Raw genomic sequence first — 25,853 nt, forward strand, 5'->3', positions numbered from 1 at the left:
CTAAAAAGAATCATTTGATCAATAAATAATCATTTATTAAGGACCTAACTACGTGTCAGGTACTATGTCAGGTTCTGGGAGAGGAGCATGATAGCTATTTTTAGCTAACTGAAGGGCTGCTGTATGAAAGAAATTTGTTCCATTTGGATATAGAGGGTGGAACTTGGAGTAACAGGTGGAAGTTGAAAAGGTAGATTTAGGCTCCATGTAAGAAAAAACTCCCTAAGAATTAGTTGTTTGGAAGTAGAGTAAGTTGCCTTGGACACAGTAGCTTCCTCTGTGCTGTAGGTCTTCACCCAGAGATTGGCTGACACTACCACCAGTCAGTAATATTGCAGAGGCGATTTTTGGTCAGGCACAAGTTGGGTTGGGACCCTAACTCTTATTAGATTCTGTAATTTCTCTATAGACAGCCAAGTATCCTAGGAGCACAGAGGTCATCATGGAAAGCTTGATGGAGCCAGGCTTTCAAGGATGAGTAGGCTCTTCGTAGGCAAAGAGGAAAAGAGAAGTCCATGTGAAGTGAGGAGTTGGGGTGGAGGAACTCACACAGGGAAAAGAATCAAAGTAGGGAGAAAGGTTGTTTTTTGAGGAAATGCCCTGGGGACAAAGCTGCCAAGGCAGGTTAGGAAGGAAGACAAAGGAAGGCTTTAAGTGGCAGGCTGAGGAGTACAGCCAGGACTTCACCCTCGAAGGTTTTTGAGCAGCGGAGAAGCATGGTAAAAATCAAAGTTTGGTTGGCAGCAGAGTTCAGGCCCTATTAAAGTGGGAGGCAGGTGGCCTAGTTAGACTCACTGGGCAATGAAATAGAGTGATGGTGCGACTTGAGGGGATGAGGAGAAAGAGGAAAACCCACAATGAGGAAACAACAGAACTCTGTGACTGATTGACTCCTCTGTTCTTCCATAGCCAAAGATGACATTTGAGCCTAGTTGTCTGAGGGACGACAGAGACAGTCAGGAAAAGAGTAGTTAGCAAGCGAGGGAGGAAAAATTATCTTTAATAACATCAGAGAGAGGGCACTGAGGGGTATCCTGGGCCCTGGGTCTCTTCTTTTTATAGGAAATTGTGCTCTTCTTTTGCCTAGGGGTTATGCATGGAGAGGGTTACAAGATATACCAACTTGGTGAGCAAGACAGAGCCTAGCTGGGGCATTCTCTAACTCCCTTTCCTTCCTCTTTCCTACAGCAGTTAGTTCCCCTGACACAAAAGTCACCCAAGCAAGAGGCTTCTGGCCCCAAAGCTGGCACAGCCCAAGGGGGTGGAGTCTTTCACAGAGGCCCTGGGAAATGGCACTCCCTCTGTGCCTAGGAGTACAATGTAGCAAGGCTGAGCCTTTCACGGCCTCCTTCTCTCCCTCTCCCACCCACATCCAGCCTACCAGTCCATGGCCCAGACTCAAGCAAGGAGACAGACACTCTCCACTCTCCCTAGTCAGGCACCTCCCCCAGAATAGGGGAGGGAGAATGTGTTTCATTTATCCAAATTTCCAGACTGGGCACTGGTCCCAGGTCTGCCTGTCTCTCCCACTGCCCCCATGTCTCCTCCCCACTGCTGCTTCTAAGCCCAGATTCTCTTGTTCTCCCACCTCTTCACTCCCCTCCCCTCTCATCTCCACTTCCCCAGCCAAGGTTATACTTACAACCCCAGACAAAGACTTCCCCTTCACCATGTCCACAAACTGAACTGCGATTTCCTCCCCGCACCGGCTCTGGGCTTCCTTGGTGCTGGCGCCCAAGTGGGGGCTGCTGATGACCTTCTCGTGGTTCACCAGGGCCAGGTCTTGAGGGGGCTCCTACACAGAAAAGCCATGTCCATCAAAACATAGCTTGGGGTGAGATCTCAAACCAGCCAAGATAAAGAATAATAAAGGAACTAACAGACGTCCTTGACTGATAGTAGGCAAAAAAGAAGGATTAAAAAAAACCAACTACATTCAACAGCTGAGTGGCCCGCCTGGTTGTACCCACTGGAATCATGGACGTACTGACCACGGACCTAGAAAACATCCACAGAGTGGATTGTGTGTAGCAGAGATCTTTCCTGGAGACTTTGTTGTCTCCATCATCTTGGTCATTTCTGCAGCATGTTAAAGTTTGCTTGTAAAGGACTTCACAAATATAATCAAAATCTCTTTCCTGAAACTTTTCCTCCTCTGAATATTTATAGCTCTGAATATCTGGGATACTCTTGTCTTATTGTATACTACCTTGGTTTTTAGTCAAGGTTTTATGTGTCTATTTCTTTTTTTAAAAATATTTTTATTGAGGTATTTTAGTTTTTATATCATTTTTAAATTCACTATATACTCCTCCCCATCTTATACCTAGGGTGGCAAAGAATAAGGAAGGAAGAAAGGAAGGAAGGAAGGAAGGAAGGAGAAAAGGAAGGAAGCGAGGATGGAAGGAAGGAAAGAAGGAGAGGGAGGAGGGAAAGAAGGGAGGGAGGGAGGAGGGAAAGAAGGGAGGGAGAGAGGAGGGAAGGGAACGAAGGAGGGAAGAAGGAAGGGAAGGAAGGAGGGAAGGAAGGAGAAAAGGAAGGAAGCGAGGATGGAAGGAAGGAAAGAAGGAGAGGAAGAAGGAAAGGAAGGAAGGAAGGGAGGGAGGGAGGGAGGGAGGGAGGAAGGAAGGGAGGGAGGGAAAAGGGAAGGAAGGAAGGGAAGAAGGAGGGAAGTGAATGAGTGAGGGAGGGAGGGAGGAAGGAAGAAAAGCATTTCAGCATCACATCAACCAAGTTTGATAGCATATGTAATGCTCCAAATCTTTAATACCTCAGTCTTTGCAGAGAAGTGAGGCATGCAGCAGGAACATTATTATCCTTATTTTTAAAGCTGGAGCTGGGAAGACCTGAGTTTAAATCCTGCCTCAGTCACTTACTAGCTATGCGCCTCTGCGGGAGTCTCAACCTCTTTCTCTGTGCCTCAGTTTCCTTATCTGTAAAATGGGGTGAATAATAATGCCCACTTCCCACGATTGTTATCAGGATCAATTTTTTTTTTGCTTTTCAAACCTTAAAGCCCCATATAAATGCTAGCTGTTTTATTATTATTATTATTGTTATTTACTATTATTAAGTTAAGGAAACTGGACTCTCAGAGAGGATAACACAGTCAGTTGATGCCTGGCCCAATGCATTCAATGCCTGGCCGAATTAATGACAATAAAACCAGATGAACACCAGCAGATGAGGCAGGAAGATGGGTGGCGGGTCGACAGATGAGTCACACACTTCTGAGTATGGACCCAAATGGATTAAAGTGTAATCGGGAACTAGTTAACAAAATAAATAAAAATAAAACAGAACAAGGATAATATTAGTGTGTGGCTTTCTAAGTCCATATGTGGTCTCCATTTCTATTGGGGGTTGAAACCACTGCTCTAAAGAAAGGCAGACCCTGATTAGGGGCACTCCGTGTACCCAGGTAAGCTGGCACCTTCTTTATAACTTACAGTATTAGAGAATTTCCTAGAGCACTAAGAGGCTAGGTGATTTGTGTAGGCTCATGCAGCTGGTATGTGTCAGAGGGAAAGACTTGAACCAGATCTTCCAGGCTAGTTGTCTATCCACTATACTAAGTTGCCTCTCATCACCACTACTTGCCCATGTTGCTTCTGGGCTCCTGAAGGTACTCAGCTGGCTCTGAAAGTCAATATACCCAAGTGAGCTACCCACCAGAAAAGTTCCTCAAAGGCCTGTCCCAGTCTGGGGCTGGGGAAGCAAGAATGGAGAAGAGAGACTAGACCATTTTTACTTGTTTTGGATCAATACCAGGCATTTTGGATACAGATACCCCATTTCCCACATTCCCCAAGATATCCTACAGATTTTGGTCCTTGGAATGAAGTCACATTAGTGAATGTTCTGGTGACGAAAAACGGGGTTGCATTCAGCCTTTGACTTGTCTTCCTCCTCATTCCACACCAAGCCCGGTACTTACTTCTGTAAACACGTCCAGGGCGGCCCCACCACACTGGCCTGACTCCAGGGCTCTCAGGAGGGCTCCCTCATCCACGATCCCTCCCCGAGCACAGTTCACCACACGGACCCCCTTTTTGCACTGGGCAAAGGTGTTGTCATTCAGCAAGCCTGGGAGAGAGGAAGGAGTTTTCCCATGAGCCAGGCTGCTTTCCCTGTCCCCACCTTCTCACCAAGACCCCTCTGATTCCTCAGATCCTTTCACTATGGAGATGTACCTTTCTTCCATTATATCTGAATTCCATTACCCAGATACTCAAGTCTCTCCTGCTGAAGAGCAGCCCCACCATCTTTACCCAAAAGACTTCCAATTGCCCTCATCACTTCACACCTGGACTCCCTGCTGGTGCGTCTGTCTGCTTCAAGTCTTCCCCCACCCCCAGCCATCCTCCATTCAGCTGGCACAGTAATCATCTTAAAGCATCTGACCAAATCACCAGCCTACTCAATAAAACTCCAGTGGCTCCTAGTCACCTGCAGGATCAAATTAAAAATCCTGTTTGGCATTCAAAGCCCTTTGTAACCCCTGCCCCTGCTTTCCAGTCTTCTGCCACCTTATCTAGTCTCCCCAGACATTCTGCAATCCAAAGATCTCTTTGGTCTTCTTTCTGTTCCTGGCATAAGACATTTTATTTCTTGACTCTATGCATCTTTTCTGTCTCTCGTGCCTTAAATGTTCTCCCTCCTCAAGTCCACTTCCTGGCTTCCTTTGAGATCCAGATAAATTCTCACCTTCTATAGGAAACCTTTCCCACTCCCCTTCAATGCTAGTGCTTTATTTCTGTTAATTATCCCCAGTTGGTACATACCTTGTTTGTACACAGGTGCTTCCATGTTTCTTTCCCATTAGACCATTAAGTCTTGAGACCAGGGACTGTCTCTTAACTGTTTTTTTGGTATCTGCAGCACTTAGTATAATCCCTGACACATAGTAGGTATTTAATAGATATCTGATTGACCAGTGGAGTCATCTGGTCTTCTGGCACCTGTGCCCAGCCCAAGACAAGAAGACATGACAACCTACCTGTTGTCGAAGGCAGAAGAGGCGTGTGTACGGTGATGAAGTCACAGATGGGCCACATCTGCTCCAGGGGCAGCTGCTGCACACCGAAGGATGCTGAAATCTCTGGAGAGATGATGGGGTCATAGCCCACTGTCTAAGAGTGAAAACAGAAGTAGGGGGTAAAGAAGGGGAGGAGGGGGAGCAGAGAGAGGGATAAAGAGAAGAGGAAAAGAGAAAAAGAAAGGGGAGTGAAAAATAGGGGATAAGAAGGAGAGAGAGAAAAGGGAGGGATGGAAAACAGGAAGAAAGAGGAGAGAGAGAAAGAAAGAAATTAAGCAACACAGGTCCAAATTGACACAATTCCTGTAATAAAAGTATAGCTAGCCAATAGGGCCCTTGGGTAGAAATAATATTCTCATAGAGACTGTTCAGGAAAAAGAGAAAGGAAATGGTACTGTCTTTGAAAAGAACAATGGAGTCAAATGCCAGCTGCTTCAGAACCAGGGAGACCTGAGGAGGTCAGAAAGGAAAGAAGATGGAAGAAAGGAAGAAAGTGGGCCAGACTAGGAGCTGATAAGACTTGGACAAAGATCTCTCCCAGAGGAGGAGGAGCAGGGGGCTGAGCAGGAAGGATTGCAGCAGCTCGCAGAACATTCCCTGCAAGGCCAGTAGCCGGCCCCAAAGCTTGCTGACTCTTAAAATTCCTTCAACAAGGCACAAAGTCCTTTTATCTTACAATGAGTAAATAAGGATGAAAATGCAAATCAAGGGGCAGAAAGAGCTGACTGATGTGGATTAGACCTGTGATTTCATTGATAAATGGGATTTCCATCTGAGGATATTCCCTCCACAACGCACTGATGGGAGAGTGGGAAGGAGTGTCACAGGATCACAGATTTGGGGCTACAAGGGAATTTAGCACCACCTAGTACAATTCCTTTATCTGACAGACCAGGAAACAAGACTATGGGAGGCTGTGACTTGCCTAAGGTCCAAAGACAATAAGCAAAAGAGGCAGGATTCAAACCTGTGTCTTCTGACTCAAAATCTAGTCCTCTTTCCACTGTCTCATGTAGTTCTCTGGATATTCTTGTCTTTATCATCTTGTTCTTCTCATCTTTTTCAACGAGCTTCAGATAGAAAAATTCCTGGAACAAACTGCTTTCCTGCTATTTTATGTATATGTATATATATGTGTATATGTGTATGTATACATATATGTGTGTGTGTGTGTGTGTGTGTGTGTGTGTGTGTGTGTGTATACACCCTCTGCAGACGCCCCGAGAGCATCCTTGTAATATCTCCAGCAGCAGTCAGGACAACAGCAGGAGTGATGTGCAGCCCATCTGTTTCCTCAGGAAGGTCTGTTTCATGAAGCTTGGAGACTGCCAATATTCGAGATGGTGATGCCTCCTCAAAACATCATTCTTCAGTTTTTGTGAAACTTATGTCTGTGCAACTGGGGGGCAAGAGTTCGGTCTGTGAAAATGGCCCGGTTCCAGTGTAGTTTGTTGGCGCCCTTCTCCAGGGTCTTTCCAGGTCTATATTTGTAGGATGGGTATGGATTATCTGTCAGTCCATGAAAGACAGTGAGCTTCCCCTGTATCCTTCTGCCTCCCAGGTGGTGTCTGACCAGGTATGTGATAGGCATTACATATTTTACAGGCTGAAGTGATAGCTCACACAGTGTCCACTACTTCTCTGCATAATGTTTGTTTCTCAGTCAAATCTGGATTCTTTGTAATCTCATTTGGGGTTTTCTTGGCAAAGATACTGAAATGGTTTGCCATTTCCTTGTCCAGCTCATTTGACAGATGAAGAAACCGAGGCAAACAAGGTGAAGTGACTTGCCCAGGGTCACACTGCTAGTAAGTGTCTGAGGCTGGATTTGAACTCAGGAAGATGAATCTTCCTGACTCCAGGCCCAGCTCTCTGTCCACTGCACCAACTAGATGCCCTTTGAATAATCTACATTGCCCTACATTCAGAATCCTTAAGGAAAAAGCTTCTGTAGTTTCCAGTAGTGGCAACACCACCATCACAACCTCTTCATTAACCCACTAAAATCTGTAAGACTGGGCCATCTGTCTGAGGCTTCTTTGTCAATACATTGTTGGTGGAGTGTGTGCAGATGTCACCTATGGAGGGCCTCTGGATTCTGCTTTTGCATCTCATTCATTTTATAGGATCCTTCAGGAGGTAAGCCACTGACGGATAAGGTTCTAGAAAGGTGTGTACCTTTTGTCAGCATTGACTATCATTAGTAAGGTGGTATCTGCCTAATCCTGACTTCAAGCCAGTGTTCTATCCACTATGCAATCTAGCAGCCCAGTTGATAATAAGTTGATAAAAAGACTTAAGAAAGCACTTAGTTTGTGCCTTATTGATGCATTAATCATGAGTATGTGTTGTTTTGTATTGTCTACCAATTTGTGTTGTATCTCCCTAATAGATACTACTCTATGAGGACAGGGATTATATTTTGAATCAATAAAAAAAAACATCTATTAGGTGCCCAATGTATTCAGAACACCATTGTTGGCTCCAGTGGAGGTGAAAAAATTAATATAAAACAAGGCCCCTGTCCTCAAGGAGCTTATGTTCAAGTAGCCTTATTCAATGGTTGTATTTCCTTTGGCACCTGGTACAGGACTCTGTACACAGTAGGTTCTTAGTAGGTATTTGCTAAACGAATGAATGAAGAATATACTTCCCAGAAGACCTGAATACTCATCCTACAACCTTATCCAATTTCCATATGAGTGGAGACAAAGGAGAGACATTCCTAGGAGCCTTGGGAACTGAATAGAATCATTGTTCTTAAGATAAGTATCAGAGATCATGTAAATGACAGTGATCATATCAGACCGATTCAAAATGAAGTCCCTGCCCTCATAGAGTAGTATCTAATAGAGAGATACATCCATTGATAATGACAATATGAAATAATACATGATTGTGGTAAGTGCATAGATGAGGTGCAAACTAAATGCTTTCTGAAGTCCAACACCCAAGACATTAGCAAACACATCATACTGCACAAAGCAGGCCATTAGTACCTGAAAATCCAGTTATTCCTTCATATGGCTGGACAAAGGCTCTGCCCTAAATGCATCAACTACGAAGAATAGGCAGGCAAAGTTTCCAAATCAGTACAGAAAATCTAGGACCAATCAAGTCAGACAGGAAACAGTTGAAAGGGAGAGATCCAAGAGGGCATCACCCATGGCACCCTAGGACAAAGTTTTAGCCTTTGGAGATAAGGGAGAAGAAATAACTTTACTTGTTTGGATTTGAAGAGAGAGAGAGAGAGAGAGAGAGAGAGAGAGAGAGAGAGAGACTGACCCCATAAAGATCCCTAGCCAGTGGGTCACACTAGGGCTTATGGAGCCAGCTGATTCTTTGCCAAAAATGTAGAAAGTCAGCTCAGAAAACACCAATGATTACCAAGAGTCTCAAGGAAGGAGGAGTCCTGATATTACAAGCCCTCTCTGTTTGCAGACTAATAAGCTGGCTAAAACAATGATCCAGCTCATTTCAGCTCTGGGGGGAGTGTGTGTGTGTGTGTGTGTGTGTGTGTGTGTGTGTGTGTGGACATTGGCTCAAGCGTCCTTGAATTCAGAGCTGTGTTCCCAGGGTCATTTCATAAAAGGAGTCAAGGCTAATGAGAATACTGATGCCAGAGTGAGGATTCCACCAACTGAAACTTCAGGCAGTGGGTGTTGGTGGTAAATTGCAAGCTATACGGACAGAACAAGTGATACACATTTTCCAAAAGGAAAAAGGAAAATTTTCTTCTTACTCTTTTTTTCCTAATACCTGGACTTTAAAGCAGAGGTTCTGTGTGATTCCCCAGAAAAGAGGAATCATGGCCCTCTCTGCAAATACCCCACCGGAGGCTGATATTGTAGGTAGTCCACTGCCTAGCTAGGTCCTTCCCCTGCTCTGCCCCTGATTACCTTAACCAAATCACACCTTCAGTCTCTGCCTGAAGTACTGGATGAGGGCAAGGACATCTTCAGTTCTATGATATTCCCTGACCCAAACATTCTTTAGGATTGTATGTTCCCATTTAAATTTGAATCTTTTAAGTTTTGTTTTTGTTGTTTTACCCTGTATTAATTATATTTATAAATATATATTTACATGTAAATATATATAATGTATTTAGTCAGAAAAGGAAATGTTTATAAGACTGGCATTTGCATATGAGGTTTTTGTTCTTTAGCACATGGTCAATATTTGTAAAGACGTCAATAACCAGCTGAGAAATACGCATACATCATCCTTCCAGTCACCCAGACTTGCAACCTAGATTTCATCCTCAATTCTTCACTCTTTCTCAACTTCATATCCAATATGTTAGCAAGGCCCGACGATGTTTACTTTTACAACATTCATATATGCTTCTTTCTCTCCTCTGATGCTGTGACCACTCTGGTGCAGTATCTTATCACTTCATGCCTGGATTATTGCAATAGACTGCTGGTGGGTCTGCTCTTTCCCTACGCCAGTTCCTCTACTCAGCTGTGAAATTTATCTTCCTAAAGCACAGGTCTGACTTCCCTATTCTCTATTCCCAAATGCATTGCTATGATCCTTCACCCCTTTACTCAAAACTCTTCAATGACTCCCCCATCACCCATCAAACAGACCCTCTGCAATCTGGATCTAACCCATTTGTCCAGCCATATTTCATATTGTCTCCTTTTCTCTCATATGTGACCCTCTGTTTCATGACTGAGCATTTTCACTGGCTATCCCCTATGCCTGGGTCATTCTCCTGGCTTTAAGTCTCAAAGTCATGCATTTTTTCCAAGAAGTCTTTCCTGGTCCTCCTTAATCTCGCGCCTTTCCTCTGAGATTATCCCCAATTTATCCAGTCTATATCTTGCTTGTACAAAGGGGTTTGCATATCATCTCCCCCATCACTGCCCTGACAGCACGGACTTTTTTCCCTTTCTTTCTATCTCCAGAGCTTATCACGGTGCCTGGAATACAAGAGACACTTAATACATTTTTATTGACTGACTGACAAATAGGAACGGATCAATAAACATTTATTTATTGAACTTAAACTGCTCTTTACTCTATCTGTGTTAACCGTCCCAGAAGTTGGATTGTAAAATGTTAGAGAAAGTCTCATGCTCTAGACTAGAGAGAAGAAAATCTAACAAATGGAACCCAAGCCAGAGGTAACCCAACCCTTGCTTCCTCTTCCAAACAAGGAGGTAGGAAGGATGTGGATGTATCTGACCCCTACTCCTTTGGTCCAGTTATGGACTGACTTCTGCCAACTGTCTGGTCCTTCCCACTGGGCCTCTTGAATGAATGAATGATGCATTTATTAAGTGCTTGCTATGTACAAAACACTATACAAACAGAAAAATCCTCTTGGGAAGCCAAAGAATGATAGGTGATTCTCTAAGGGGAAATCTTCTCTAAGGGAGGGGGAGTGAAGGGAATAAGCCTACTATGTGCCAGGCACTGCCCTAAGTGCTTTACAAATATTACCTCATTTGATTCTCACAAGAACCCCAGGTAGCAGGCATTATTACTATCACCCCCATTTACAGTTGAGGAAACTGAGGCAAACATGTTAAGTGACTTGCCCAGAGTCCCAGGGCTAGTAAGTATACAAGGTAAGCTTTGAACTCAAATCGTCTTGACTCCAGGTCCAGCACTCTATCCACTGTACCACCTGGCTGCCTCAGCAGCCCCCAAAATTTTTTCTAGGACTTCCTTGACTTGTAGTCACTCGAACCTTGGTTAAAAACTGGCTTTCAGTCATTAAGGCAGTGATGGAGGCTGGGCCTTTGGTTTTAGTTTAGCATTTAAAAATCTCTGTGGTTGACATTTCCAGCCAGAATCCCAGGCTGTCCTTGGGGCATGGAGCCACGGCAGGGGGTGTGTTATCTATGATGGGTATGATAGTCTCTCCAAACACTGCTCTCTCAATGAGCCCTGTTTGTCTTCACAAATGTGGTAAAAGTCCAAGATCATGCACACACACCAGGGATATAGGATTTCTACTTCAGTTCACCTCTGTTCTCTGAAGCTCAGAAATTTGCCATTTGAGCTCAGCCTTTTTTACTTTTAATACTTCAACGCTCTCATACATATTTTTGTAACATTACTGTCACTTCCCAATGATTCCTGCCTCACCCCACCAAGTTCTGCTAATAAAGTACAATTCAATAAATCAAATCAACACATCGACCACGTCTAATTGTTTAGGTATCATTCCGCGCCTTTTACCACCTCTTTATGGAGAGGCAGTCTTTTTTAGTTTAAACAGAAAAAGATCCCCAAAGTGTTGCTCTTCTAATGAGAGGATAAGGCATCTAGGAGCCAGCTAAAACCCTTAGGAACTAGACAGACATATTAAATAAAACACAGTAGAAAGTGTTTTCAAATGGCCAAATATAACAATCTTCACCCCCCCCCCCACATATCCATACAAGTGGGTGGGAGGAAGAACAGGATGTATCATAGTCACAGGCAGCTAAAGTCTAACCTTACAGAAAACTGAGTATTTTTCATTTAAAGGGAAAAATTCCTTTTTCTTCTGAAACCTAAATGAGAATGGCAAATCTAAAACTGGGGCGGGGGGGACTTCAGGGGACATTTAATCAAATTCCATTTTACAGACAAGGAAACTGAGGTTACATGACTTTCCCCAGGTCATCCAGGTAGTAAATGTCAAAAGCAGCATTTGAACCCAGATGCTCTGACTCGAGGGCTGGCACTCTCTCCACTATGCCATAGAGGAAACTAATAGGGTCTAGGCCAAGAAGGGGCAGACCTGAGGAATCAACCATGCCCTTAGCTGAGCAATAGTACAGGAAGATAAGGGAGGTTTTGTTGTAATAATGCAATCTTAAAAAAAAAACATAATAATAATTGTTGGTCGGTCAGCCTAGTGGAAAAAAAAGATGAGGGAGATTGACAAAATAGGGTTTGGAAACTGGAAGGAGGGTCTCCTTATCTACAACCCAAAGAAACATTGGTAGTCAGAGTAATGGGATTCAGAGGTGAATGTTGTTCAATCATTTCAATCACGCCTCACTCTTCATAACCCCATTTGGGGTTTTCTTGGCAGAGTTACTGGAGTGGTTTGCCATTTCCTTCTCCAGTTCATTTTACAGATGAGGAAACTTAGGCAAACAAGGTAAAGTGACTTGCCCAGGGTCACACAGCCTACTGTCTGAGGCTGCATTTGAACTCAGGAAGATGAGTCTTCCTGAGTCTATGTACTATGGCACCACCTATCAGCCCCTCTGAGTAAGAAGTGGACAATCTCAAAGGGAAGGCATTAGTACTGAGGGGGATGGGGAAAAGCCTCATGAAGAAGGTGGGATATGAGTCAAGTCTTGAAGGAGGCCAGAAGGCAGAGCACTCCAGGCATAAGGAACAGTGAGTTCTAAAGCACGGAGCTAGAAAATGTAATCTTGTGGGCGTGGAACATCAAGAAGGCTTTTTGTTATTTTTTGGAGCGAGAGAAACTGGCGCATCTTCATGGGTTGAAGTATGGGTATGGTTTGTAGCAGGCCCCAATGGAGTCATTATAGGGCATCATTAATTGCTTCTAAGATCACCTCAGCTTGTGGCAGCAGGAAGAAAAGCCAATGCTTTTTACCCTATGCTCTTTGTTGCCGTAGACTTCCTCCCAACCTCAGGTAGAACTGTATTCCATATAATTACTCAAGTTCTGAATGAGAACTCTGATGCAGAGGGTTTACTATCATAACTCCCACTGACATGTTTTACCATCGCATACACATTGTTGGAAATGCTAGGCACGACATTAACATTTCTAGACAAAATGGCGGCCTTGCACCAGGATTTATCAGGTTCTGAGCCACCCAGTGAGATAGTTACAAAGGTCCTTGAATTGGTCCCTCTCCTTCTTGCAGAATATTCCTAAGCAGTCTATGACAATTAAAAAGTAGAATGCTCCCCTGCTTCTAGATGGTCAAATGAAGGGTCTTTCTCAATTAATTAAAGTGAGAGTTTAGGAGACCGAAGCCCCCTTTCTTCATCCTTTGGGGTACTGATTCTATGTCTGGGTTGAACCATCTCTAAGGATACACCAACTGACTCTCTGTTACAAGTGAACCAAGGTGAGCAGTCTTGTTGGGTTATCCCATAGCACTTGAGAAAATACCACATTGCCCTCTGGGAAGAAAGAACCCATTCAGGGATAACTCCTTGCTTTGAGGTGACTACTTTTTCTTAAAGTAACTGCAGGAAAAGCCTCACAAAGGTGGGCTCCTTGCTTCTTACCTTCATCCCAAAGGACTGCATCCTGGTGGCCACCTCTCTCCCGATTCTCCCCAGACCCAGGATCCCTAGAGTTTTCCCATGCAGCTCAGTCCCCATGAACTACAATGAAACAGATAAAAGGCATGGCCATCAAGTGTCACCAGCAAAAGAAAAGCTCTGATGTTCATACAGGAAGCTGGAGAAGAAACAATGACCACTTCCTGTTACTCACCTTTTTTCGTTCCCATTTTCCATTCTTCATGGAAGCCGCAGCTTGGGGGATCTGCCTGGAAAAAGAGAAGGAGGTGCAGCAGGAGGTCATGACCCCCATCATCCTAGAAAGGACACATGTACTCTGGACCTGAACAATCACAGCCTTTCTCACCATCATCTTAACTCGTAGAGAGAGCAAAAGTTCAATCCCGGGAACCCATGGGGTGACGCAGAGGCAGAACTCCTGCCCCGAAAATTTGAAACTCAACAACATATAAAACTAAGTGTTGTAAACTAAAAATAAAAAAATCTAATTAAAAAAAAAAAAGAACTCCTGCCCTGGAAGCCTCTCTGGTGCATGGGGGCATCCTAGATTTACAGTTAGAAATGCCAAGGGAATTTCTGTGGAATGTACTTTAGGACAAGTCTAAAATTGAAATTGAATTTGAAACTTCAGTCCCTGGATGAGAGGCAAGGAGCTTGGCCTACCAACCAGCTACAGATCACAGAATCACAAATTTAGAGCTTTCTGAAAGGGTCCTCTGAGACATCTAGCCCAGCCTCTTCACTTTACAGATCAACAAACCGAAGTAGCAGGTGGTTAAATGACTTACCTAAACTTAAACAGTAAGTAAGCTAGAGAAGGCAAATTTTGAAACTACACTGAGATTTTAGCAAAATGCTTTAAAAATATTTCATTCTATTCTTGTAAAAATATGGAGACATAGGGGCTGGATGACAGTACAGTTCAGAGGATTTGAAGCTAGTTGAATACATAGATCTATAAAGGAATCACTAACAGGTTCAATGATACCTCCAAAGGAGGTCTCCAGTGGAGCATCTCAGGGTATGCCATGAGCTGTTTAACAATTATTTCCCAATTAATTTGGATAAAGGTATAGGCAATATCAAAGTGGCATGATGGCTGGTCCAAGGGCCATTGCTATAGAATGTCTAAGTTTCTGTAGGTGGATTTGTTCACTGCTACTAAACTACTGCCATTGGGTTAATGGGTGAATGAAACTACAGAGAACCATTAACTTACCTGGCCAGGCTCATGATCATCCCACAGGTGAGCTCAGCAGCGCTGAGGCTGTTGCCATTAGGGGTACTGAAAGTCAAAACAAAGAAAAACCCATCAGTGGAACTACTGATCTGTACCAGATGTTCCCACTCAGAGCAGAAGCTTAATAATTTGAGTCAAAGTTCACTGTCTTATTCTGGGTTCTTTTTCCTTCATTATTTCTCATCAATTCTCAAAACACTCTCTTTGTCAGATCCTTTAGTCTCAGGACTTTCTTCTTTATGGACAAATCCTACCTCAGACAATAATAGTCTCTTTTATGTAAGGGGAAATGAAATCCTAGAGGAAAAATTTTGCTTCAAAAATTTTTTTTGGAGGGTGAGAGTTGTTTTGAGATGGGATTTGGAGAAAAACTAAGGGGAAAATGAAAAAACATAATTTATTTTAGGTCCTTCTCATATCTATAGATAGAATTTACAACGAAATTAAAATGTTGCACCCAAGAAAATGGTGGTAGAGCCCAAATTATTGTCTGACCCAAGGGTGGGGAACCTTATGCCTTGAGGTTGCATGGGGCCCTCTAGGTCCTCAAGTATGGCCCTTTGACTGAATCCAAAAGGCTGTACCCAAGGACCTAGAAGGCCACATGTGGCCTCGAGACTGCCAGTTCCCCACTCCTGAACCCTTCTGACTTCCAACTCACTGTCTTACTGACAAGACCCTATTAACTTCCTGACTCAGAAAATATGGAGAAACATATACAATTTCTAGAGCTGGGGCATTGATTCCTTCTAGGAACAGGATAGATACTGCATATGCCAGGGTCCCATTATGTCTGACTGCTTGAGTCCCAGGACAGATGTGTTAGAAAGTGAAGGGAAGGTCTTAGAAGACACTATCAAGGATAAATCCTTGGATTATTTATAACTCATATTTAACCCTGACACACCCTTGGCATTCTTTGTACCCAAGATCTTTCAGAACTCAACTCATGGTATAGTACATGAGACTTCCCCAGGGATAAGGAAACTCATATACAAACACACAAATAAAGACAAACAAGGAAAATGAGTAAGGAACATTAAACTCTATAGAGCCATATTTTCTCCCCCTCAAAGGCAATCCACTCTGCCAAAGCAATATAGTGAAACAGCCTTTAAGAAGCATTCTACAAATACATTGATTGCAGATATCTCTAGTAGGGCCAAAGAGATGTATTGGCAGGAGTCTCTGCCTTCCTGATTGCAGTAATTGGGTAACAGTGAATATTCTTATTGATTTTTATTGACATCTGACGTAGAATGGTCCAAGTAAACCCTGCATTGTGAATGAAGACTGGAAGGGTCATCTCAAGGCAAACAGCAGCTTAATAAGCACTAAGGAAAGAAAGCCTAGGAGCATGCTTTGATGGTGAGTGGAATGACAATGGAGCAGAACTGATTCTAAGGATGAACATGGGATTCTGGCATCTCTCTCTCCCCCCCTCTCTGCCTCCCTTCCTCCCTCTCTCTCTCTCTCTCTCTCTCTCTCTCCCAGCAAACAGCAGCACGGCATGTCCTTACATGACAGCTGTTTCCAGTTTTCTGGACCCCTTCTGAAAACTGCCCATTTCATCTCTATCTTGCAGAGAGGAGGGACAAAAAGGAGAAACCCTGCTCCATTTTCAGCCTTTCTGGTGAGCATAGATGGATATCGGTGGATAGAGTATTGGATCTGGAGTGAGGAAGATCTGAGTTCAAATCTTGTCCCAGACACTTAACTACCCAGTGTGTGTCTCCTGAGAAATCATTTAACCATCTTCAGCCTCAGTGTCCTCATTTTAAAAGAGGATAATGATAGTACTTATCTCATATGGTGATTGTGAAGGTCAGATGGGACCAGACAGGTAAAGTGCTTTGCAAACCTTAAAGTCCTATACAAATGTTAATGATGATTATATCTCACATACACCTTTCCTGTCATCGGTCTAAACATTAACCCATCTAGAAACGGAAAGCTAGAGTAGGTCACTCTCTAACATTCGTTCTATGATTCAGCAGGAGCAGAAATAGCTATCCTGGGACCAATTATAGCAATTAGCATTTTCATCACAAGGGAAAATGCCAGTCTATACCTCCTCTCCATCAAACCCTTTCATTACTATTGTTTATTCAGATTTATTGTTTATTCATGTTTATACAGCGTTTGGAAGGTTACAAATTATTTTCTTATAATGGCCCTGTGAAGGAGGCAAAATGACTACTACAGTCCCCATATAGCAGAGGAGAAAACCAAGGCAAGATCTTGGCCTAATCGGCCTGTCCAAAGTCTCCCAGGTAGTCCGTGAATCGAGGTCTCCTGACTCTGTGTCCGACACTCTGCCCTACCCCTCACGGCCTCATGACCCATACTCACTTCATCACGAGCACGCCTTTTCTTGTTGCCGCTTCCAAGTCCACGTTGTCCACCCCGGTGCCGGCCCTGCCCACCACCTGGAGATTCTCAGCAGCATTGATGACATCTGCGGTCACTTTGGTCCCTGAGCGGACGATCAGCCCCTGACAGTCCTGAGGCATAGTGAAGAAATATCTGAAACCCAAACTCTGGTTTTCTAAAGTCCCCAATAAATCAAGTTTTGTAGAAGAAAAAGCACATGGTGTCTTGGCCCAGGGAATTGAATTCAGATAATATTGACCAATACACATGAATGGATTTCTAATTCTATGTACAAGGCACTGATCTAGCCACTGGGGATACAAAAATAAAAGGCATCGTCTTTGTTCCAGAGGAACTTTTAGTTGAATGAGGGGAACACAACAGTTCCACAATAAAGATTTTGATCAGTGCATAGGAAAGATCTAAGTGGTACAAAACTTGGGGAAAGAGAAATACAAGTACCTGGCATTAACACAACCCGTTAAAGTTTACAAAGCACTCCATGCCTAACATAATCTCATTTGATCCTCACCACAACCCTGGGAGGCAGGTACTATTCCTACACCCATTTCACAGATGAAGAAACACCCCGAGAACAGTAAGTGACTTGCCCAGGGTCACGTAGCTAGCATGGTTCTTTAGCAGGATTTGAACTCAGGTCTTTCTGACTCCAAGTCCAACACCCTATCCACAAGAGAGTAATCTTCACTCTTTCTAGCTCTGAGAGGTCTTCATAGAGAAAGCATTTGTGGTGAAGTGATATTTGAGTTGAGCCCTGGAAGAAAGCTAGGTTGTTAGGTGGCTCAGTGGATAGAGCGCTGGGTCTGGATTCAGGGAGACCTGAATTCAAATCCGACCTCAGACACTGACTACCTATGTAACCCTGAATAAGTCACCTGACTGGTCTGCCTCAGTTTCTTCAACCATAAAATGGGGATAATAACCATGCCTACCTTGTTAGATTTAAGTGAGATCATATTTGTAAACTGCTTTGCAAACCTTAAAGCACTACATGAAATCTATTCTAACCAGCAGAGACTTGGAAACCACTCCAAAGTGGGAGAACATTATATTTTTAGACAGAACTCATCAATCAATTAATCAACATTTATCAAATGCCTGCTGTGAACCAGACAGAAGGGAAGGTGGGGCAGAAGAGCTCCCTCAATTCCCAGGAGCAACAACCAGCTCTGCAAGTCCTGTGTTAACCGTGTAGCCTGAGGAAAACCTCCGGAGTCCCCATTTTGGGCTTCTGATGCAATCTTGAATTATTTACTGTGTATCTTCCCAGAACAAGAATATTCCTGCCTAGGTGCATGATGAGAGGTCTCATAACACGCAGGATGGGAAGCAAGTCTGCTTCTGTCTCTTGTTTTACCGAGTGTGGAGGGAGCCCATGTACCACTAAATAAAATAAGCTAGAATTCAGTGGCTTTAGGGTCCAGCACAGGTCTGCCCTTGACTAAGTCATGCAGCCTCCCTGGGTATCAGATTTCTCATCTGTGAAATAGAGGAGCTGGACAAGTCCACCTCCCCATACCCCAGAGATGTCACATTCAATGTTTCTTTCCTTTTTTGCTGCTGTTGTTCAAGGATCTAGGTCATGAAGGCAATGCAAACAAGAGGTTGTTTTCGAACTTTGAGTGCTTTGACTATGGTTTTGCAATGCTACCTCCTCCTTGAGTCTAACAAGCCAGGGCAAGCAGCCTAAGAAGGAGCCAAAGTGGGGTGCTAGCTGGACTGGAAGATTTATGCAAAAAGAAATAAGAAAATAAAACACAAGCAACAACCCCCAAACCACACCCCCCCCAAAAAAAACCCAAAACACAACTAGAGCAATCCCTCTCTCTGCTAATGGCTGGGCAGTAAAAATTAGATTTCAGTTGGAGCATTGGGCACTTAGATTAGTCACGAGGAAGGTCAGGTCATAATATCATTAAGCTGTGCTCGGCATTTTACAGATAAATTCTGACAAAGAAGAAAAAAAGGGGGATTCGGAGAACAGGGTATTCCTCCATCTAGGAAATGCTGAAAAGGAAGTGGAAAAGTAGGGTAAATTTTACCCACATTAAGCTTCTGGCTTGAGAAAACTGGATGGAAAGCAGAATTTAATCAAATTACAACCCAAGGGCTTAGTTAAGAATGGTATTCTCCCTCCCTCTCTCTCTCTCTCTCTCTCTCTCTCTCTCTCTCCCTCTCTCTCTCTCTCTCTCTCTCCCTCTCTCTCTCTCTCTCTCTCTCTCTCTTACACACGCGTGCCACACACACACACAGAGTGCTGGCTTCGACCCTTTGGGCTGTGGGTTCCTGACCTTTCATCTGAAAAATTGGAAACTTTAATAGAATTTCCAGCCCTTCCTCTTATTCTTCCAAGCCGCATTTCCTTATATATGCCTACTCCTTCTAAGACTGGTCTGGCAGTCACCAGCGTCTAAACTGGTGATATTCCCAGAGTTATCACTGATGTGCTGGGGACGTCCTCCGTACCAGTTCAATAGCAGAGATATGTGTAAGAAAGCCAAAATTGAAGATTCTACTCCTAGAAAGTAGAAAGTGCTGGGAGAATTGTTGAGTGATTTGCGATAAGCCTGTGATGCTTGTATTTCTGCATGTCAAAGTGACTGCTCTTATACTCCAAGTGTAGGATCGATTCATTCCTAGAAGAAAACAGATCACGAGCCTGGAGCCGTAAACATGATACAGTAATTCTGGGGAAATTTAGTTATCTAGACCTCTGCTGGACCTCTTTTTGTGCCAAAATTAGAGCAATGAATGCTTTCTTGACTTGTCTTAATGATCTTTTCATCCCCTAAAAGGTGGAAGAAACAACAAAGGGGAAATTCTAGACGAAGTTCCTGCCAACGAGAAGAAACTGCATGATGGGGTGGAGATGATGGGAACTCTGGAGGGAAGTGAGGAGTCTCTCTTAAGGCTTGTGATGGAGGAAGAGAGAGATGGGGGGAAGAAGGGGGACAAGAGGGGGAGGAGAGCGAGGAGGACAGGGAGTGGGGGGAGGGAGAGAGGGAGGGAGAGAGAGAGAGAGAGAGAGAGAGCAGAGCTTCAGAGTCTGATGTATACCCTAGATTTGGACAGAGATCTTTCAAAGGTTTCAAAAGATAAGTACAATCTTCCAGAGTAAAATTCTACAGGTGAAGAAAAACTGAAAGGGACAGGAATTTCTCAAAAACAACTCTCTGAGGCCTGAGCAGAATAATTTTCATGATGAAGAAGAAGGGTAGTTCTCTAAAAAGATCAATGTGGATGCATAGGGAGCTTCCCAACCACCTTCGATTTTAAGAAGTCATGTCCGGAGTATAGGATCCAGGGCGAGGCACAAAAACATGACATGATCTGTGAAAGATAGAAACCAGTGCAGTAAAACTTAGAATGAGTTAAGGCTGCCGGTGAAAGCCAAAAACAGCACAATTTTTTTTTTAAATTTAATCTCTATTTGGGAACAGAGGAGGAGGCCAGGAGGGCTAGGATTGCTGCTTCAAGTAGATGAGATGATAATTCCTGACAGTTTCTCCATTTGTATTTTGCCCATTTTCTCTGCCAAGAAGAGGGAGCACTGGCCTGGAAAGGTCAGAACAAATAGGGCTAAAAAAGAATTAATTGGCACAATAGGTACAGAAATAGGAAAAGGGTCCCATCGCTGCTGCCCTTTATGAGTCCCTGTGACTCAGCCTACTCTCGGCTCTTGGAAAGATCACCGGATGACACAGCAGAGCCCCCTTAGCTATGGCTGAAAGACTAAGGAAGATGGGAGAGACCCCGAAGGATTTGAGAGAAAAAAATACCATCCCTATTTTCAAAAAGAAGAAGAAAAAGTATAGATTGATGAGTCTGACAGTGATTCCCAAGAAAATTTTAGATGAAAAAAAAAAAGAGATGGCTGGTTAACATCTAGAGAAAGAAACAATGATTACAAAGAGCCAACAAGGCTTCATAACAAACAGGTCATGCCTGACTAACCTCATTTCAGGAAGTTCTGAGTTCAAATCCACCTTGGCCTAGTACTAGCTGTGTGACCCTGGGTAAGTCACTTAACCTCAGGTTCCACATGGGTAAAATGCAGAAAATAATAAATGCCTACCTCCTAGAGGAGATGTGAGGAGCAACTGAGATAACATCACTGTGCTTGCCACATAGTAGGCATCTAATAAATGCTTATTTCCTTCCTTTCTTTTGGTAGAGCTGTTAAACTCGTATATCAAGGGAATGCTGTCCATAGAGTTTAGCTGCTTTTTTTTAACCAAGTATTTAATGAAGTCTGGCATGATGTGTGTGTGTGTGTATACAAACAAAAAGATGTGGGTTGGACAGATAGCACAATTAGATAGATGTAGAACTAGCTGACTTAAAGACTTAAAAAGCAGTCAATCAGATGACAACTTGCAAGGTCACAGGTGTACAACTCTATGGATCTGAACTACTTAACGCTTATCAATGACTTAGATAAAGACATAGGATGGCAAGCTTGCCGGATTTGCTGGGTGGGAAAGCTACCATACAGAATGTCAGAGGCAGGATTTTCCTCCCACCCCATATACATCGACAAGCTAGAAATACGTATGTATATGTGTGCATCAAACATATGTATGTAAATATGTGTATGTGCATATGCATGGGCTGTGGTCCAATGCTCTAGCTTATACATATACACCTATATGCGCATATATAAATTGGTATTGTAAAACAAAAATCTTCTTTACAAGCTCTATGTGGCAAGAATGCTGAATGTACACTCTGGGTTAGTTAGGTTCAAATCTTGAGTCAGCTACTTATTTGCAATGTAGCCTTGGACGAATTGTTTTTTATCTCCCTGGATTACGGGTACTCATCTCTTCAGTGAGGAGGGGGTGGTTTCAAGGTCCCTCCTGGCCCTTCAACTACGATCTGATGATTGTCCAACATGGTGATGTTAACCAAGGAAGTTACTACCTTGGGATAAGCACTGGGTCCAGATTAGGGAGGCATATGATAGCACCGTTGTACTCTGCCCTACCAATCCACACTGGGAATACAGTGTTCAGGTCTAGATGATGCATTTCAGAAAGGACACTGATAGAGCTGGACAACAACTGGAGAAGGGTGGGTGACTGGTTTGGTGAAAGGACCTCAGTTTTGTGCTGTATGAGAAATATATAAGAAATGGGGCTGTTTAGTCCAGGGGGGGGAAACTGAGGAGGGGGTCATGAAAGAAGTCTCCACTTCAAGCATTTGAAAGGCTGTCATATGTAAGTATTATAGACTTAATATTTTTAGTTCCAAAGGGGCAAGTATGGAACTTATAGGGAGGCAAATTTATGCTTGATGCTGAGGGAAAAAACTCCTAGAACTATTCAAAAGCAGAATGGGCTAAGTCAGGAGGTAGTGGGTTTCCCCCTCAGTGGAGGTATTCAGTCAGCGACCACTGTCAGAGATGTCAGAGGGAATGTGTTTTTGGGTGTAGGCTGGTCATGGAGGATCCCACCAACTCTGAACTTCTGTGATAATCAGGAGGAAAGTGGCCATTAGTCCTTGGAGAGAAGGGTGGTGTGGCAAAGGTTAATAAGTTAATGGTTTGCAAAGTACTCCGTGATGCTTGGGGAATCCAAGCCTCCTCTGAAGTGTTCTGAACAGAGCTGGGAGCAAAGTTCTCTCCTCACACCGTCTGAAGAGGCCCCACAAACCCAGGGGGTCCCCACTGCAGACTCTCACTGGAGCAGTGACAGAATCTTTTAATCTCCTTATATCTGAATGTAATGGGGAAACTGGGTATTTAACAGAAACAAGACTCTACCCGGACCCTGGCTTTAGCAAAGCCGGGTCTGACCCAATCTTATCTCCAGCGACTCCCCCAGTGCACTCCTTCCACACTCCAGGTGGACTGTTCCCCAACACATACTGTCCTGCGAGTTATGTGATCAGCAGGATTCTTCCCTCCGAGGCCTTTTTTTCATGCTAACAATAGTTCAAACTTATCTAGTCCTTTACAAAGGGTTTGCAAAGCCCTTTACACACATTACCTCATTTGAGGTGCTGCTATTATCCTAGTTTTACCGATGAGGAAACTGAGGCTGACCAGAGGTTAAGTGACTTGCCCAGGGTCACACAGCTAGGAAGTGTCTGAGGCTGCGTTTGAACTCAGGACTTGAAGACTCCAAGCTCATAGCTGCTTCCCTAAGGATGTTCTCTCTACTTCTCTCTGCTAGTTCAGATTTGAGTCAGTTGACATACATGTGCTTGTGGCTTCCAGGACTGGAGAAAACCTTAGATCAATCTTATTCAGCCACCTCATTTTACCCGGACAAAACCTTCTCTATTACACTCCACTCCACAGAAAACTCTTCCCTTCTATTTCCATCTATCAACTGCACTTGTATAATTTGGCATTTAAATAAATGTTGTTTGTGCAGAGATCAAGAAGCAGGTCTTAAACTTCTAATCTCACAGTTCTAACAGTGCTGGGCACATTCTAGGACAGGCTTTATATAGATTGGCTTATGGCCCATGATCCACATTCCAAACTGGCATTCCAGGGGGCACAGGTGTATAGCCTCCCCTGAGCCATATCCCTGGGGCATAAGTAATTTAACTGCCTGGTGTGATATGTGGGACCTGGAGCCTTGAGAAACCTAGAGATTTTGAGAAAAGGTTTTAAGGGGGTGAGGGAGAAGGTCCAGGGCTTGTCAAACTGTCTGGATGGCAGGGAGGGAGGGAAGCCAGGAACAGCAAAAGGCAGATGTGCCTAAGGTTGGGGACTGGCCAAAAATGGTGGAGGAGGTGACACAGGACGTTTAGATCAAAGCCACCAAAAATAAATCGAAGCATTTTCTCATTTCTGCCCAGGAAGAAAATGGCCAGCAATTAGACTTTCAAGAAAACTGAATATGGCATTATTTGTTTATGTTTGGTAGTTATGCCTATCCGGAGAGGTGGTTGTTGTTTGTCCTCGGTTCTGGAAAAGGACCATGACAACAGGGATTTGATGCCACGACTTGCAAGTGAATTGGATCTAAGAGAGGGAAGGCTGTGCAAAGTCACCAGCCTTACTCCCTCCTCCACCATCCCCAACAACCCCCACCGGGAGATAACGTCCTGGGGCGCTTGGATTAGGTAAGGGATGATAATCATTGTCAATTTCATTCTGCCCTCCCGAGGCACGTGGCATACTGGATAGAACGCTGGACCCCGAGGAAGTACCTCCTGGATCCAAATCGTCTTAGGCTCACTCTCGCTAACTCCGTGCCTCTGGGCAAGTCACTTTAACCCATCTGTACCTCAGTTTCTTCATTTGTAAAATGAGGAGGGTGAACTTAAAGGGGGCTTCCAGCTGTAAATCTGTGATCCCAGACCACAGGACCCTAAGCTAATTGGTGACGTGCGCTCAGGCCTCCAATGCGGGAGCAGAGAGGACCCAGCGTGCCAGTCCCATCCCCCCACGCCCAGACCAGGGCGCGGGGCTGCGAAAGCGCGTCTCCTTCTTGCATCAGACGGAGGCGGCCCGGGGCTGTCCTGGCTCTGCAGAGCGGCCCTTTCTGCAGCAGCCCCGGCCCGGGCTCGGCCAGCACCCCAGGGAGCTGAGTGCAAGGGCCCAAAGTAGGGCCGGTGGGATCTCTGGCCCCGCAAGACCCCCGGGGCCGAGGAGGTGCCCAACTGGTCTAAGAAGGTAGCACTCCCTGCCCCCAGGCCTGAGCCACGCACCCCTCCCCCGCCAAAGAAAGTCCTTCTGTTTCGTGCCAAGCACTGCCCCGCCCCCCCGGCCTATTCATGCATCCCCAGGTCTATGCAATGCATTCCCCCTCCCCAGGTCAATGAAATGCACTCTCTCCCATGCCAAGTACCACCTCCCTCAGCACTATGCAATGCCCCCCACCAGTTCCACGCGATGCACCCACAGTCCTACACGATGCGCCCCGCCCCCAGTCCCACGTGATGCACTCCTAAGCCGAAACGATGCACCCCCTCCCCCGGCGTCCCATGAAGTGCACCTCCTCATTTCCACATGCTGCACCCCCTGGCTCCCGCGATGCACCTCACCCCAGTCTCTAGCAATGTCCAAAGACCCCTCCCATTGCCCTCCTTCCCTCTACCGCGCGGGGTCTTTGGTGATCAGAGTTAGAGTAAGAAGAGCTGGCACCGGAGCTCGAGATGGGGGCACTGCCCTCACTCCGCCGCCCGCTGTAAACCCGCCAAACAGGAACGCCTTCGGCTTAGAACGAGCGCAGCAGCAAATATGCACCCCGGAGCCCGTGGTTGCAAAGCCCTCTGGGCTCAGGAGACACAGAGCGTCTCTCAGTCTCCGCCATGGCCAGGGCAGCCCCCAGCCCGGGAGCCCGAGCTAGCCCAGGACGCTAGGATGCGGGCTGGCCCCTTCCCGCGCTACCACGTTACCTGCAGCTCGGCTATCAGCTCGTCTTTGCTGAGGTTCTGCTTCTCCACCACCTGCAGCCCCCCGTCCTCCAGGATCTGGCGGCAGCAAGGGTCCAGGCTGTCACTGATTAAGACCTTCCGGAGATTAGCAAAGGCCATGGTCAGAATCCGCCTCCGGACCAGCGCTTGGGCTCCGCAGCAGTCACTTTAGGCGAGAAAGTCTGTGCTCCGCAACTCCGAGAGATTCTTTGGGTTTGCTTTTCTCCTTGCATTGATTGGGCAGCAACATTCAAAATCTCCATAATCCCGCCTTCTTTCCCCACGGGCAACCCACCCTCCCTCCTCGTCTCCCCGCCCCTTTTGCTCTTCCTGAGATGAATTAATTTCTTTGAAGCAACTTTCCCACACTTGGTGCCTACGTAAAAACACAAATTATGTTCGTTTGACTGGCGTCTGAAATGAAATGCGAAAAGGCTAATTCATAATGAGAGAAAAATGAGTCTTACCTCCATTTCTTCACTCCTAAGAAGTAAGCTTTCATTCATTTATTTAGTCATTCATTCAGTATCTGCTCACCTCTCACAGCGTGCCCAGCTCTGT

The 25,853-nt window shown here is 44.8% G+C and overlaps 1 protein-coding gene across 1 annotated transcript in view; it reads right to left on the reverse strand.

Annotated features, from left to right (window-relative positions):
• Window positions 1-25,561, reverse strand: part of LOC118858641 (D-3-phosphoglycerate dehydrogenase) — a 32,170-nt gene extending 6,609 nt beyond the window's left edge. The window contains exons 1-8 of the mRNA XM_036769226.1: window positions 25,275-25,561; window positions 16,875-17,026; window positions 14,502-14,567; window positions 13,476-13,530; window positions 13,265-13,363; window positions 5,000-5,132; window positions 3,938-4,086; window positions 1,643-1,795 (exon numbers count right to left, since the gene is read on the reverse strand). Of these exons, the coding sequence (XP_036625121.1) occupies window positions 1,643-1,795; window positions 3,938-4,086; window positions 5,000-5,132; window positions 13,265-13,363; window positions 13,476-13,530; window positions 14,502-14,567; window positions 16,875-17,026; window positions 25,275-25,412 (945 nt within the window). The 5' untranslated portion in view covers window positions 25,413-25,561. The remainder of the gene's footprint in view (window positions 1-1,642; window positions 1,796-3,937; window positions 4,087-4,999; window positions 5,133-13,264; window positions 13,364-13,475; window positions 13,531-14,501; window positions 14,568-16,874; window positions 17,027-25,274) is intronic.
• Between the last annotated feature and the right edge of the window lie 292 nt (window positions 25,562-25,853).

The sequence above is a fragment of the Trichosurus vulpecula genome, chromosome 7 (assembly GCF_011100635.1).
Source record: "Trichosurus vulpecula isolate mTriVul1 chromosome 7, mTriVul1.pri, whole genome shotgun sequence".
NCBI lineage: Eukaryota > Metazoa > Chordata > Mammalia > Diprotodontia > Phalangeridae > Trichosurus > Trichosurus vulpecula.